This window comes from Pogoniulus pusillus, chromosome 24 (assembly GCF_015220805.1).
Source record: "Pogoniulus pusillus isolate bPogPus1 chromosome 24, bPogPus1.pri, whole genome shotgun sequence".
Lineage (NCBI taxonomy): Eukaryota > Metazoa > Chordata > Aves > Piciformes > Lybiidae > Pogoniulus > Pogoniulus pusillus.
Window position 1 is genome coordinate 5,151,083 of NC_087287.1, and position 13,933 is coordinate 5,165,015.

Genomic DNA, 13,933 nt, shown 5'->3' on the forward strand with positions numbered 1-13,933 from the left:
GCTTTCCTCCCCTGCACCACCACCCCCCCAATAATTTATCAGTGAATTGCATCAACACTCCAGGTAGCTGCCCAGGGAGCCCCACTGTGAGTGGTGCAGGAGCTGTCCCAGCGATCAGCAGTGGCTGTCAAGTGTTGAAGTGTGATCAGTGGTGAGTGAAAACCAGCTGGCAGCTGCAGGCCTGGCCTAGAGTACGCAGCTGTTAGCATTGCACACACAGCCCCTGAACACAACCACTGTTGTGCTGAGCTTTTGCCTGGGATTGTCTGGGTCTTTGCACGGTAGCTGGACCTGCTGCTTCACCACCAGACGTGGGGCACAGCAGCTGCATGTTCTGTCAGTCGTCATCTTCTGAACATCAAACCTGGCAGAAAGAGGGAGCAGCAGTGAGGGTTGAGATGTAGCTCACAGCTTTTCAGGTGCTTGGACGTTGTGGGTTTGGTGGAGTGCTCAGAGGGAAGAGGACAACTCTCAGAGTTCAGTGGTTCTGCCAACTACAGAACTGCAAACAGCACAGCACATGGCTCCATTTTAGCATCCTGTGATGACTGCTGCAGGAAGTCAGCTCTCCATGGCTGCTGCCTGCCTTTCTGAGACACTATTTCTACATGGCTTGCATCTCTTAAGGCTGGAGAGCTAGAAGAGTTTGATCTCCCTGTTACTTACCAAGTGAGTGGTTAATGTTTTAAGGCTGTGTGGTCTGCACAAGGGCTCTGGCCTGATCCACCAGCAAAGATGCTAAAGTGCGTGTTTCTTGCACAGCTGATAGAGGAAGGCAAATTCCCTTCTCTGAGCTGTTAGCACCAAAACCCAGCTTGTGGCTGCAGAATGCCAGGTCTGGGCTGTGAAGCTGAGTAGCTGAGTTTGCAGGAATGAAGCACAGGTTGGTGAACAGGACCAGGCATCTGAGATGCAGATTCTCTCCTGGTCCTGCTGTTGTGGTTAGGCTGGCATTGGCCTGACTGTTGGACCAGCTGTACTGCTGGACCTGTTCCTATCTCTTTGTCAGTGGGAAGCTGTATAAATGTGACTAGAATTTATCTACAGGAACAAAAAGAGGGATGAGTAAATAGATTGTACAAACCTCTGTAAAGAAGAGAGAGGATTCCCTGGGTTCAGTTGAAACAAAACAGTTTTTAAACCACGACTTTGTAACCTCCCAGGCTTCACAGCCCTTTTCAGAACACCACACCCAAAGCCACTTGCTTGATTTTTCACTGTGCTGGGGGTCACCTAAGCTCACTCTGAAGGGGACATCTTTTGGCTTCAGGCTTCATTGTAATTAGTTATGACAAAACCCCAACCCTCCTCTTCCTGTCTTCGAAGTTTTGGGTTTCTGGGAATATCACAAATGTGGTTCTTTTTTTTTCTCCGCGTTTTTTTTTCCTCTGAGTAACTTCATTCTGGAATGGTGGTGCAGTGAGTTTATCTTTGCCAGAGCATCACTTCCCCGTTTGAAGGGTCTGTAGGTGAGCCAGCAGCACTGCACAGCAGGACAGCTCACTGGTGACTGCAAAGCATCCTCGGTTCCACCAGTAGGAGACACTGATGAGGCAGCTGCACTTCTACTCTCTGGGCAGGTAATTTCTTTTGCCCTGGCTGTTTGAAAGCAGCTATTTGGAGTCTGACAGGTGGTGTATTGCTGGGTAGAGGCCAGCCACATAGAACTGTTTCAGCTGAAGATCACAGACTCTTAATCATGCTCTTTAAGTCAGGTCCCCAAGGGCCATGGCAACAAACAGGTTTCTTGAACACCACCCTGGGCAGCCTGTGCCAATCCCTGACCACTCTTGCAGCAAAGGAATTTTTTCTCATTTCCAACCTAACCCTCCCCTGGCACAATTTCAGGCTTTTTCCTCTCCTCCTATTAGCTCATATTGTGGAGAAGAACCCAACCCCCACCTCACTGCAGCCTCCTCGTCTTCACACTAAACAACCCCCCAGGTCCCACAGCTGCCCCTCCCCAGCCCTGTTCTCCAGACCCTTCCCTAGCCTCATTGCCCTAAAATGTTTGTCCCTGTGTTAAAGAAGCAGGAGTCAGCCATGAGCTCTGCCCCACTGAGATCAAGACCCCAGGGCAGTCCTGCAGAGCCCCTGAGCCGTCCTTACTTTGTGACAGATGGGCATGAGCCTTCGCAGTAGCTTAAGGTGATGTTGGCGGAGCAGCCTTTGTAAGTTATTGTTTCTTCATATCTGTGCTCTCTGCAAGGGTCTGGCAAAAGTGAAAAGACAAAGTAACAGAATCACAGAAGGGTTGGGATGGGAAGGGACCTCTGGAGATCATCAAGTCCACCCACCCTGCTAGGGCAGGTTCACCTAGAGAAAGTCACACAGGAACACATCCAAGCGGGTTGGGAATGTGTCCAGAGATGGAGACTCCAGCACCTCTCTGAGCAGTCTGTTCCAGGGCTCCATCACCCTTAGGTTAAAGAAGCTTCTCCTCCCATTCAGCTGGAACTCTTTACGTTCAAGTGTGTACCTGTTATCCCTTGTCCTGTCACTGGGCAGCACTGAACAAAGCCTGGCCCCATCCTCCTGACCTCCACCCTTAAGGATTGATGAGCATTGATGAGATCCCCCCTAGCAAGTGCTGACTGAAGCTTGCCTGCCTCACTGTCCCTCAGTGGGAACAGAAATGAAGCCTCTGCTGCTGACAGAGAATGCAGCTAGAAAGGTTTAGATGTCTCTTGTGCATCCACACCAGTGCTCCTGCCTCCTGGGCATCCTCAAGCAGGACAGGTCTGGTTAAAACCACAGAATGGTTTAGGTTGGAAGGGACCTCAAAGCTCATCCAGGAGGGACACCTCCCACTAGAACAGGTTGCTCAAGATCCCATCCAGTCTGGCCTTGAACATCTCCAAGGAGAGAGCAACCACAACCTCCCTGGGCAACCTGTGCCAGTGTCTCACCACCCTTACTGAAAAGAACTTCTTCCTAACATCCAGTTTCATTCTCCCTTCTGCCAGTTTAAACCCATTACTCCTCATCCTGTCATTACAAGACCTTGTAAATAGTCCCTCGCCAGCCCTCCTGTAGGCCCCCTTCAGATACTGGAAGGCTCCTCAAAACCTTTCTCTGCTCCTCTCCACATGGTCCTGTGCAGAACTTGCAGATGTAGTGTTTGGTGAAAATGTATTGGGGTTTCACTCTGCACAGAAGTCCAGAGCAGCACAAATCCTTGAAACCTAAGAAACCAGGATCCTGCAGAGGAGACACTACAGAATGCTCCAGTGGGCAGGAAGAGCATGTGGGAGCTCACAGAGGAACTGCAGGGGAACCTGAGAGAGATGGAACATGAAACATCTTTCATACCCTGCTTAAATGGGATTTGAAGACTGAAACCCAAACTACTGTGACTGTGCCTGTCAGCCTCCTGACCAGGGAATAGGTAATGTACAAATAAACCACTCCAGGAGGAAAGCTCAAGAATGATCTTCGCTGCTTTAGAGTCCAGTGCAGAGCCACAAAGATGCTGAATGGAGCAGAACATCTCCCTGCTGAGGGCAGGCTTGGGGAGCCTGAGGGCTGCCTCATTCCTGGTGATAAAGATGTGCAGGGCAGTGTGGGGAGGATGGAATTAGGCTCTGCTTAGGGATATCCACTGACAGGACAAGGGGCACAAGGAGCAAGCTGGAGCAGAGAAGGGACCACATCAATATAAGAAAAAGCCTTTTAATTGTGAGGCTACAGAGCCCTGGAGCAGGCAGCCCAGAGATGCTGTGGAGTCTCCTTCTCTGGAGACCTTCTAAAGCCACTTGGATGTGTTCCTGTGTAACCCACCCTGGGTGATACTGCTCTGGCAGAGCATTGGATTCTGATACTTTGAGGTCCCTTCCAACCCCAACATTCTGATTCAGTGAAAAGATGTGGTAAACCCAAAGCATTCTGGAGGAGATGACATGAAGCTGCCTTACCTTGCAGCACTGCTGAGGATACAGCAGAAGACGAAGCTGTTGAAAGCCTGAAGGTGAAGGGAGATGCTGTGGTGCGGGTGGTGGTCAGTGTGGAGGTTTGCAGAGTGGTCCTTCCCACTGCCTCTGTAGAAGCAGTAGTGATAACACTGGGGGCAGAAGTTGTGGTGGTGGATAAAACAGTTGGGATCAAAACTGCAGTGGACTTGGAAGAGATGCTGGTAGGAAGCACCAGTGAGGAGGTTTGGACATGTGGAGTAAAGGTGGTGTTGGGGGAGGGCAAGTATGTCGTGCTGGAAGAAGCCCCTGCTGTGGAAGTAGAGAGGGACACTGGGGCGTGAACTGGGCTAGTGGTTGAGGCTGTTGGGGAGGAGGATGCAGAAGAAGTGGGAGATGTGCTCCAGGTGCTGAGGGGGCTGCTGGGGGAAGGAGGAGAGCTGGGATTTGGAGCTGTGCTTGTGAGAGGCCCTTGTGTGCTGCTGGTGGAGGTTGCCTGTCTGGAGACAGTGGTGCTGGAGGTGGTGCTGGCAGCAGTGCTGGTGCTGGTCTTGTGTGTGGACAGAGGTGGCAGAGTGTGTGGCTTGGTTGTCCTTTCCTGAGTGGAGGCTGTTCAGGAGGAAAGCAGAGGCTGAATGAGGATGAGGGTGAGAACAGGGATGAAAGGAGGTCAAGAGAGTCCCCAGGCTGAGGGCACTTGCAGGGAAGGCAGCATCTGGCTGCACCAAGTCTTGTGGGGCAAGCAAGAACCATGAGCTGTGGGCTCCTGCCCCTAAGAATCTTGTCCAACCTCTCCAGAAAGAGATGGGAGAGCAGCTGAATGCTCTCCAACAGGCCCCCTTCTCCCTTATGAGAGGAGGAACCTCCCAGCATGTGCATGTTCCCCTCCAAGAAAGAGCAAAGTCCCCCCCTGCTCCTCCCAGAGACGCTGGTCAGGCTTCAGGGGTGAGACCTGTGTCCAGGGCCACACTAAAGCAGCCACAGCAAAGCAGCAAGACCAAAGGAAATGGGAGCAGAGGACAAGCACCACAAGAAATCCCTGAGGGGTCTGAGCTGCTAGGGAGGGAACAAGGATGGAAGGGTGAGAGCTGGGAAGATAGACAGGAGGAAAGAGCAGAGGGGAACCTTACCCGACTGTGAGGAGCTTGTCCACACTGAGGACACAGCTGAGGCAGGAGAAGAAGCAGCCCATGACACAGTGCTGGTCTTGGCTGTGGAGGGTGCAGAGGACTCTGCCGCAGTTGTCTCTCTAGGAGCAGTTGCTGCTGTGGCTGAGGGCTTGGGCCTCAAGGTCGTAGGTGTAGGCTTGGGGCTGTTGCTTGTGGGTGCTGCAGAGGAGGAGAGTGTGGAAGTGGTGGGAGATGTGCTCCAGGTGCTGAGGGGGCTGCTGGGGGCAGGAGGAGAGCTGGGATTTGGAGCTGTGCTTGTGAGAGGCCCTTGTGTGCTGCTGGTGGAGGTTGCCTGTCTGGAGACAGTGGTGCTGGAGGTGGTGCTGGCAGCGGTGCTGGTGCTGGTCTTGTGTGTGGACAGAGGTGGCAGAGTTGTCCTTTCCTGGGTGGAGGCTGTTTAGGAGGAAAGCAGAGTTGATTGAGGGTGGGAGGCCATGAGGAGAAGGTAAAGGAGGTGGCAGAATTCCAGAGCCAGGGACATGTTCAAGACATTCAAAGTCTTGTCAAGAGGGGGAGAAGTGAGTCTCTCTCCTGCCCTCAACCTCCCATCTGCTTTCCTCCATAAGGTGAATAAATCAAGCTGAATGTTGCTCTCCATCAGCCCAGCAGTGTCTGCCTCTGTCTGACAGAGGAGCCTCTGTGGATGTGGCTATCTCCTCCTCACCAAACAGAGAATGCATCTAAATATTCCCCCCAAGAGACGTTGGTCAGACTCTTAGGGAGATAACTGTGACCAGGGCAATGGTAAAGCAGGCTCAGCAAAAGACCAAGGCAAAAGGACAGGGAGCAAAAGAAGAGCCTGAGCATCCTGTGCTGCTGGACAGGCAGGAAGGAAGGATGGAAGGGTGAGAGCCAGGAAGAGCAGCCAGAAGCAGTAATGAAGGATGAAACCTTACCAGGCTGTGAGGAGCTTGTCCACACTGAGGACACAGCTGAGGCAGGAGAAGAAGCAGCCCATGGCACGGTGCTGGTCTTGGCTGTGGAGGGTGCAGAGGACTCTGCTGCAGTTGTCTCTCTAGGAGCAGTTGCTGCTGTGGCTGAGGGCTTGGGCCTCAAGGTCGTAGGTGTAGGCTTGGGGCTGTTGCTTGTGGGTGCTGCAGAGGAGGAGAGTGTGGAAGTGGTGGGAGATGTGCTCCAGGTGCTGAGGGGGCTGCTGGGGGCAGGAGGAGAGCTGGGATTTGGAGCTGTGCTTGTGAGAGGCCCTTGTGTGCTGCTGGTGGAGGTTGCCTGTCTGGAGACAGTGGTGCTGGAGGTGGTGCTGGCAGCGGTGCTGGTGCTGGTCTTGTGTGTGGACAGAGGTGGCAGAGTGTGTGGCTTGGTTGTCCTTTCCTGAGTGGAGGCTGTTCAGGAGGAAAGCAGAGGCTGAATGAGGATGAGGGTGAGAACAGGGATGAAAGGAGGTCAAGAGAGTCCCCAGGCTGAGGGCACTTGCAGGGAAGGCAGCATCTGGCTGCACCAAGTCTTGTGGGGCAAGCAAGAACCATGAGCTGTGGGCTCCTGCCCCTAAGAATCTTGTCCAACCTCTCCAGAAAGAGATGGGAGAGCAGCTGAATGCTCTCCAACAGGCCCCCTTCTCCCTTATGAGAGGAGGAACCTCCCAGCATGTGCATGTTCCCCTCCAAGAAAGAGCAAAGTCCCCCCCTGCTCCTCCCAGAGACGCTGGTCAGGCTTCAGGGGTGAGACCTGTGTCCAGGGCCACACTAAAGCAGCCACAGCAAAGCAGCAAGACCAAAGGAAATGGGAGCAGAGGACAAGCACCACAAGAAATCCCTGAGGGGTCTGAGCTGCTAGGGAGGGAACAAGGATGGAAGGGTGGGAGCTGGGAAGATAGACAGGAGGGAAGAGTAGAGGGGAACCTTACCCGACTGTGAGGAGCTTGTCCACACTGAGGACACAGCTGAGGCAGGAGAAGAAGCAGCCCATGGCACGGTGCTGGTCTTGGTTGTGGAGGGTGCAGAGGACTCTGCTGCAGTTGTCTCTCTAGGAGCAGTTGCTGCTGTGGCTGAGGGCAGGGGCCTCAAGGTCGTAGGTGTAGGCTTGGGGCTGTTGCTTGTGGGTGCTGCAGAGGAGGAGAGTGTGGAAGTGGTGGGAGATGTGCTCCAGGTGCTGAGGGGGCTGCTGGGGGCAGGAGGAGAGCTGGGATTTGGAGCTGTGCTTGTGAGAGGCCCTTGTGTGCTGCTGGTGGAGGTTGCCTGTCTGGAGACAGTGGTGCTGGAGGTGGTGCTGGCAGCGGTGCTGGTGCTGGTCTTGTGTGTGGTCAGAGGTGGCAGAGTTGTCCTTTCCTGGGTGGAGGCTGTTTAGGAGGAAAGCAGAGTTGATTGAGGGTGGGAGGCCATGAGGAGAAGGTAAAGGAGGTGGCAGAATTCCAGAGCCAGGGACATGTTCAAGACATTCAAAGTCTTGTCAAGAGGGGGAGAAGTGAGTCTCTCTCCTGCCCTCAACCTCCCATCTGCTTTCCTCCATAAGGTGAATAAATCAAGCTGAATGTTGCTCTCCATCAGCCCAGCAGTGTCTGCCTCTGTCTGACAGAGGAGCCTCTGTGGATGTGGCTATCTCCTCCTCACCAAACAGAGAATGCATCTAAATATTCCCCCCAAGAGACGTTGGTCAGACTCTTAGGGAGATAACTGTGACCAGGGCAATGGTAAAGCAGGCTCAGCAAAAGACCAAGGCAAAAGGACAGGGAGCAAAAGAAGAGCCTGAGCATCCTGTGCTGCTGGACAGGCAGGAAGGAAGGATGGAAGGGTGAGAGCCAGGAAGAGCAGCCAGAAGCAGTAATGAAGGATGAAACCTTACCAGGCTGTGAGGAGCTTGTCCACACTGAGGACACAGCTGAGGCAGGAGAAGAAGCAGCCCATGGCACGGTGCTGGTCTTGGCTGTAGAGGGTGCAGAGGACTCTGCTGCTGTTGTCTCTCTAGGAGCAGTTGCTGCTGTGGCTGAGGGCAGGGGCCTCAAGGTCGTAGGTGTAGGCTTGGGGCTGTTGCTTGTGGGTGCTGCAGAGGAGGAGAGTGTGGAAGTGGTGGGAGATGTGCTCCAGGTGCTGAGGGGGCTGCTGGGGGCAGGAGGAGAGCTGGGATTTGGAGCTGTGCTTGTGAGAGGCCCTTGTGTGCTGCTGGTGGAGGTTGCCTGTCTGGAGACAGTGGTGCTGGAGGTGGTGCTGGCAGCGGTGCTGGTGCTGGTCTTGTGTGTGGTCAGAGGTGGCAGAGTGTGTGGCTTGGTTGTCCTTTCCTGAGTGGAGGCTGTTCAGGAGGAAAGCAGAGTTGATTGAGGGTGGGAGGCCTAGAAGGGGAGGAAAAAGAACCGGGCAGGAGCCCTGTGCTGGCGACCGGTGCAGGAGAGGTAGTGTCTTGCCACACTGAGGACTGTGGGGCAAGAGGAAGGACTCAGTCCCTGGCTCCTGTCCCAAAACTTCCCTATCCAGCTTCTACTCTAAAGAGGGACAAGGACAGTGTCAGAAAAATCCTCCACAACAGCCATCCTCTGCCTCTACGTGAGAGAGAAGCATTTACACCTGTGATTATCTCCCTGCAGAGAAGAGGGACAGACACCACCTGGTTCATCCTACAGAGGTTGGTCGGGCTCTGAGGGGGTGAGACCTGTGCCCAGGGCCAAGCCAAGGCAGCCACAGCAAAGCACCAAGGCCAAAGAAGATGCGGGCAGAGCACAGGTGTGAAAACATGAGCCTGAGCAGCTTGTGCTGCTGGACAGGAGGAGGAAGGATAGAAGGGTGAGAGCTGGGATGATAGACAGGAGGGAAGGACAGAGGGGATCCATACCAGCCTGTGAGGAGCTTGTCCACACTGAGGACACAGCTGAGGCAGGAGAAGAAGCAGCCCATGGCACAGTGCTGGTCTTGGCTGTGGAGGGTGCAGAGGACTCTGCTGCAGTTGTCTCTCTAGGAGCAGTTGCTGCTGTGGCTGAGGGCAGGGGCCTCAAGGTCGTAGGTGTAGGCTTGGGGCTGTTGCTTGTGGGTGCTGTGGAGGTGGAGAGTGTGGAAGTGGTGGGAGATGTGCTCCAGGTGCTGAGGGGGCTGCTGGGGGCAGGAGGAGAGCTGGGATTTGGAGCTGTGCTTGTGAGAGGCCCTTGTGTGCTGCTGGTGGAGGTTGCCTGTCTGGAGACAGTGGTGCTGGAGGTGGTGCTGGCAGCGGTGCTGGTGCTGGTCTTGTGTGTGGACAGAGGTGGCAGAATTGTCCTTTCTTGGGTGGAGGCTGTTTAGGAGGAAAGCAGAGTTGATTGAGGGTGGGAGGCCATGAGGAGAAGGTAAGGGAAGTGGCAGAATTCCAGAGCCAGGGACATGTTCAAGACATTCAAAGTCTTGTCAAGAGGGGGAGAAGTGAGTCTCTGTCTCCTGCCCTCAACCTCCCATCTGCTTTCCTCCATAAGGTGAATAAATCAAGCTGAATGTTGCTCTCCATCAGCCCAGCAGTGTCTGCCTCTGTCTGACAGAGGAGCCTCTGTGGATGTGGCTATCTCCTCCTCACCAAACAGAGAATGCATCTAAATATTCCCCCCAAGAGACGTTGGTCAGACTCTTAGGGAGATAACTGTGACCAGGGCAATGGTAAAGCAGGCTCAGCAAAAGACCAAGGCAAAAGGACAGGGAGCAAAAGAAGAGCCTGAGCATCCTGTGCTGCTGGACAGGCAGGAAGGAAGGATGGAAAGGTGAGAGCCAGGAAGAGCAGCCAGAAGCAGTAATGAAGGATGCAACCTTACCAGACTGTGAGGAGCTTGTCCACACTGAGGACACAGCTGAGGCAGGAGAAGAAGCAGCCCATGGCACGGTGCTGGTCTTGGCTGTGGAGGGTGCAGAGGACTCTGCCGCAGTTGTCTCTCTAGGAGCAGTTGCTGCTGTGGCTGAGGGCAGGGGCCTCAAGGTCGTAGGTGTAGGCTTGGGGCTGTTGCTTGTGGGTGCTGTGGAGGTGGAGAGTGTGGAAGTGGTGGGAGATGTGCTCCAGGTGCTGAGGGGGCTGCTGGGGGCAGGAGGAGAGCTGGGATTTGGAGCTGTGCTTGTGAGAGGCCCTTGTGTGCTGCTGGTGGAGGTTGCCTGTCTGGAGACAGTGGTGCTGGAGGTGGTGCTGGCAGCGGTGCTGGTGCTGGTCTTGTGTGTGGACAGAGGTGGCAGAGTTGTCCTTTCCTGGGTGGAGGCTGTTTAGGAGGAAAGCAGAGTTGATTGAGGGTGGGAGGCCATGAGGAGAAGGTAAAGGAGGTGGCAGAATTCCAGAGCCAGGGACATGTTCAAGACATTCAAAGTCTTGTCAAGAGGGGGAGAAGTGAGTCTCTCTCCTGCCCTCAACCTCCCATCTGCTTTCCTCCATAAGGTGAATAAATCAAGCTGAATGTTGCTCTCCATCAGCCCAGCAGTGTCTGCCTCTGTCTGACAGAGGAGCCTCTGTGGATGTGGCTATCTCCTCCTCACCAAACAGAGAATGCATCTAAATATTCCCCCCAAGAGAGGTTGGTCAGACTCTTAGGGAGATAACTGTGACCAGGGCAATGGTAAAGCAGGCTCAGCAAAAGACCAAGGCAAAAGGACAGGGAGCAAAAGAAGAGCCTGAGCATCCTGTGCTGCTGGACAGGCAGGAAGGAAGGATGGAAGGGTGAGAGCCAGGAAGAGCAGCCAGAAGCAGTAATGAAGGATGAAACCTTACCAGGCTGTGTGGAGCTTGTCCACACTGAGGACACAGCTGAGGCAGAAGAAGCAGCCCATGGCACAGTGCTGGTCTTGGCTGTGGAGGGTGCAGAGGACTCTGCTGCTGTTGTCTCTCTAGGAGCAGTTGCTGCTGTGGCTGAGGGCTTGGGCCTCAAGGTCGTAGGTGTAGGCTTGGGGCTGTTGCTTGTGGGTGCTGCAGAGGAGGAGAGTGTGGAAGTGGTGGGAGATGTGCTCCAGGTGCTGAGGGGGCTGCTGGGGGCAGGAGGAGAGCTGGGATTTGGAGCTGTGCTTGTGAGAGGCCCTTGTGTGCTGCTGGTGGAGGTTGCCTGTCTGGAGACAGTGGTGCTGGAGGTGGCGCTGGCAGCGGTGCTGGTGCTGGTCTTGTGTGTGGTCAGAGGTGGCAGAGTGTGTGGCTTGGTTGTCCTTTCCTGAGTGGAGGCTGTTCAGGAGGAAAGCAGAGTTGATTGAGGGTGGGAGGCCTAGAAGGGGAGGAAAAAGAACCGGGCAGGAGCCCTGTGCTGGCGACCGGTGCAGGAGAGGTAGTGTCTTGCCACACTGAGGACTGTGGGGCAAGAGGAAGGACTCAGTCCCTGGCTCCTGTCCCAAAACTTCCCTATCCAGCTTCTACTCTAAAGAGGGACAAGGACAGTGTCAGAAAAATCCTCCACAACAGCCATCCTCTGCCTCTACGTGAGAGAGAAGCATTTACACCTGTGATTATCTCCCTGCAGAGAAGAGGGACAGACACCACCTGGTTCATCCTACAGAGGTTGGTCGGGCTCTGAGGGGGTGAGACCTGTGCCCAGGGCCAAGCCAAGGCAGCCACAGCAAAGCACCAAGGCCAAAGAAGATGCGGGCAGAGCACAGGTGTGAAAACATGAGCCTGAGCAGCTTGTGCTGCTGGACAGGAGGAGGAAGGATAGAAGGGTGAGAGCTGGGATGATAGACAGGAGGGAAGGACAGAGGGGATCCATACCAGCCTGTGAGGAGCTTGTCCACACTGAGGACACAGCTGAGGCAGGAGAAGAAGCAGCCCATGGCACAGTGCTGGTCTTGGCTGTGGAGGGTGCAGAGGACTCTGCTGCAGTTGTCTCTCTAGGAGCAGTTGCTGCTGTGGCTGAGGGCAGGGGCCTCAAGGTCGTAGGTGTAGGCTTGGGGCTGTTGCTTGTGGGTGCTGTGGAGGTGGAGAGTGTGGAAGTGGTGGGAGATGTGCTCCAGGTGCTGAGGGGGCTGCTGGGGGCAGGAGGAGAGCTGGGATTTGGAGCTGTGCTTGTGAGAGGCCCTTGTGTGCTGCTGGTGGAGGTTGCCTGTCTGGAGACAGTGGTGCTGGAGGTGGTGCTGGCAGCGGTGCTGGTGCTGGTCTTGTGTGTGGACAGAGGTGGCAGAGTTGTCCTTTCTTGGGTGGAGGCTGTTTAGGAGGAAAGCAGAGTTGATTGAGGGTGGGAGGCCATGAGGAGAAGGTAAGGGAAGTGGCAGAATTCCAGAGCCAGGGACATGTTCAAGACATTCAAAGTCTTGTCAAGAGGGGGAGAAGTGAGTCTCTCTCCTGCCCTCAACCTCCCATCTGCTTTCATCCATAAGGTGAATAAATCAATCTGAATGCTGCTCTCCATCAGCCCAGCAGTGTCTGCCTCTGTCTGACAGAGGAGCCTCTGTGGATGTGGCTATCTCCTCCTCACCAAACAGAGAATGCATCTAAATATTCCCCCCAAGAGACGTTGGTCAGACTCTTAGGGAGATAACTGTGACCAGGGCAATACCAAGGCAAAAGGACAGGGAGCAAAAGAAGAGCCTGAGCATCCTGTGCTGCTGGACAGGCAGGAAGGAAGGATTGAAGGGTGAGAGCTGGGAAGAGCAGCCAGAAGCAGCAATGAAGGATGCAACCTTACCAGACTGTGAGGAGCTTGTCCACACTGAGGACACAGCTGAGGCAGGAGAAGAAGCAGCCCATGGCACGGTGCTGGTCTTGGCTGTAGAGGGTGCAGAGGACTCTGCTGCTGTTGTCTCTCTAGGAGCAGTTGCTGCTGTGGCTGAGGGCTTGGGCCTCAAGGTCGTAGGTGTAGGCTTGGGGCTGTTGCTTGTGGGTGCTGCAGAGGAGGAGAGTGTGGAAGTGGTGGGAGATGTGCTCCAGGTGCTGAGGGGGCTGCTGGGGGCAGGAGGAGAGCTGGGATTTGGAGCTGTGCTTGTGAGAGGCCCTTGTGTGCTGCTGGTGGAGGTTGCCTGTCTGGAGACAGTGGTGCTGGAGGTGGTGCTGGCAGCGGTGCTGGTGCTGGTCTTGTGTGTGGTCAGAGGTGGCAGAGTTGTCCTTTCCTGGGTGGAGGCTGTTCAGGAGGAGAGCAGAGGTCAGTTGTAGTTGGTAGTATCTCAGGAGGTGTGTGTTGTGGCAGTTGTGGGATAGAAGCTCTGTGCTATAGCATGGGCAAGGAAGGAGAACTGGCTCCTATTAATTCTGCTAATTCTGATTGGCTGAAAGATGAAGTGGGGCTGTGACTCCCCCGTACGTCCCATCCCATCCTGCTGCATCTGATTTGCAGGCTGGTGATGGCTTGCAAAGAAGTTTTGTAGGCCTTTGTCCCTGTTCCTCCTGCAGCTCCCGAGAGGGAAGGAAATAATTCTGCTTTGGTGTGTGACTGCAGGTGCTGACAGGGTGGCTGCAGGCTGTGTTGGGAAGGATCCATGGGCAAGCCAAGGCTCCTGAGGGGGTAGGCATTGGCCATGGATGACTCTTACTCTCTCCTGACCAGAGCACTCACCTGGTACTACTTTACTAGTTGGAGTCTGAGCTCTGGTTGGCTCCCTTGCTACAAAGAAAGGGAGGAGAGAAAAGAATGGTTGAGTCTTGGGAAGGTTCTAGGCAAAGCATGCTGTGGCATCTCCTCAGTGGAGCGTCTCCTGCTCCACACCAGGACAGCCTGAGCAGGTGTTTCCCAGTAGGCCTGAATGGGAGAACTTCAGCCTGAATGTGCACCTTCTTGCCCGACCTCCACCGCTGACTCTCTTGTGCCCAGGGTTGGCACCAAGGAAGTGGCATCTGTTGATCTGCATTTGTGTGTGTGCCAAGGCCTGGGCATTCCCCAGATGGAGAACGTGCCTTGTATTCTGTCTTCTACCCAAAACTGTCCTGAGGTTCAAACTGGAGACAGGTTTCCATTTTCACTCACCGTTCTGAGAAGCACTGTCAGGGGAGACTGCTCATGTTAGCTTG

General features: G+C 54.6%; 1 protein-coding gene across 1 annotated transcript in view; it reads right to left on the bottom strand.

The window, feature by feature from the left end:
- Positions 1-186: 186 nt before the first annotated feature.
- MUC6 (mucin 6, oligomeric mucus/gel-forming) overlaps positions 187-13,933 on the bottom strand; it is a 57,392-nt gene continuing 43,645 nt past the window's right edge. The window contains exons 32-41 of the mRNA XM_064163994.1: positions 13,482-13,529; positions 12,777-13,049; positions 12,618-12,707; positions 10,727-11,167; positions 8,855-9,286; positions 7,874-8,317; positions 5,974-6,417; positions 3,915-4,517; positions 2,110-2,212; positions 187-364 (exon numbers count right to left, since the gene is read on the bottom strand). Coding sequence (XP_064020064.1) covers positions 187-364; positions 2,110-2,212; positions 3,915-4,517; positions 5,974-6,417; positions 7,874-8,317; positions 8,855-9,286; positions 10,727-11,167; positions 12,618-12,707; positions 12,777-13,049; positions 13,482-13,529 — 3,056 coding nt within the window. The remainder of the gene's footprint in view (positions 365-2,109; positions 2,213-3,914; positions 4,518-5,973; positions 6,418-7,873; positions 8,318-8,854; positions 9,287-10,726; positions 11,168-12,617; positions 12,708-12,776; positions 13,050-13,481; positions 13,530-13,933) is intronic.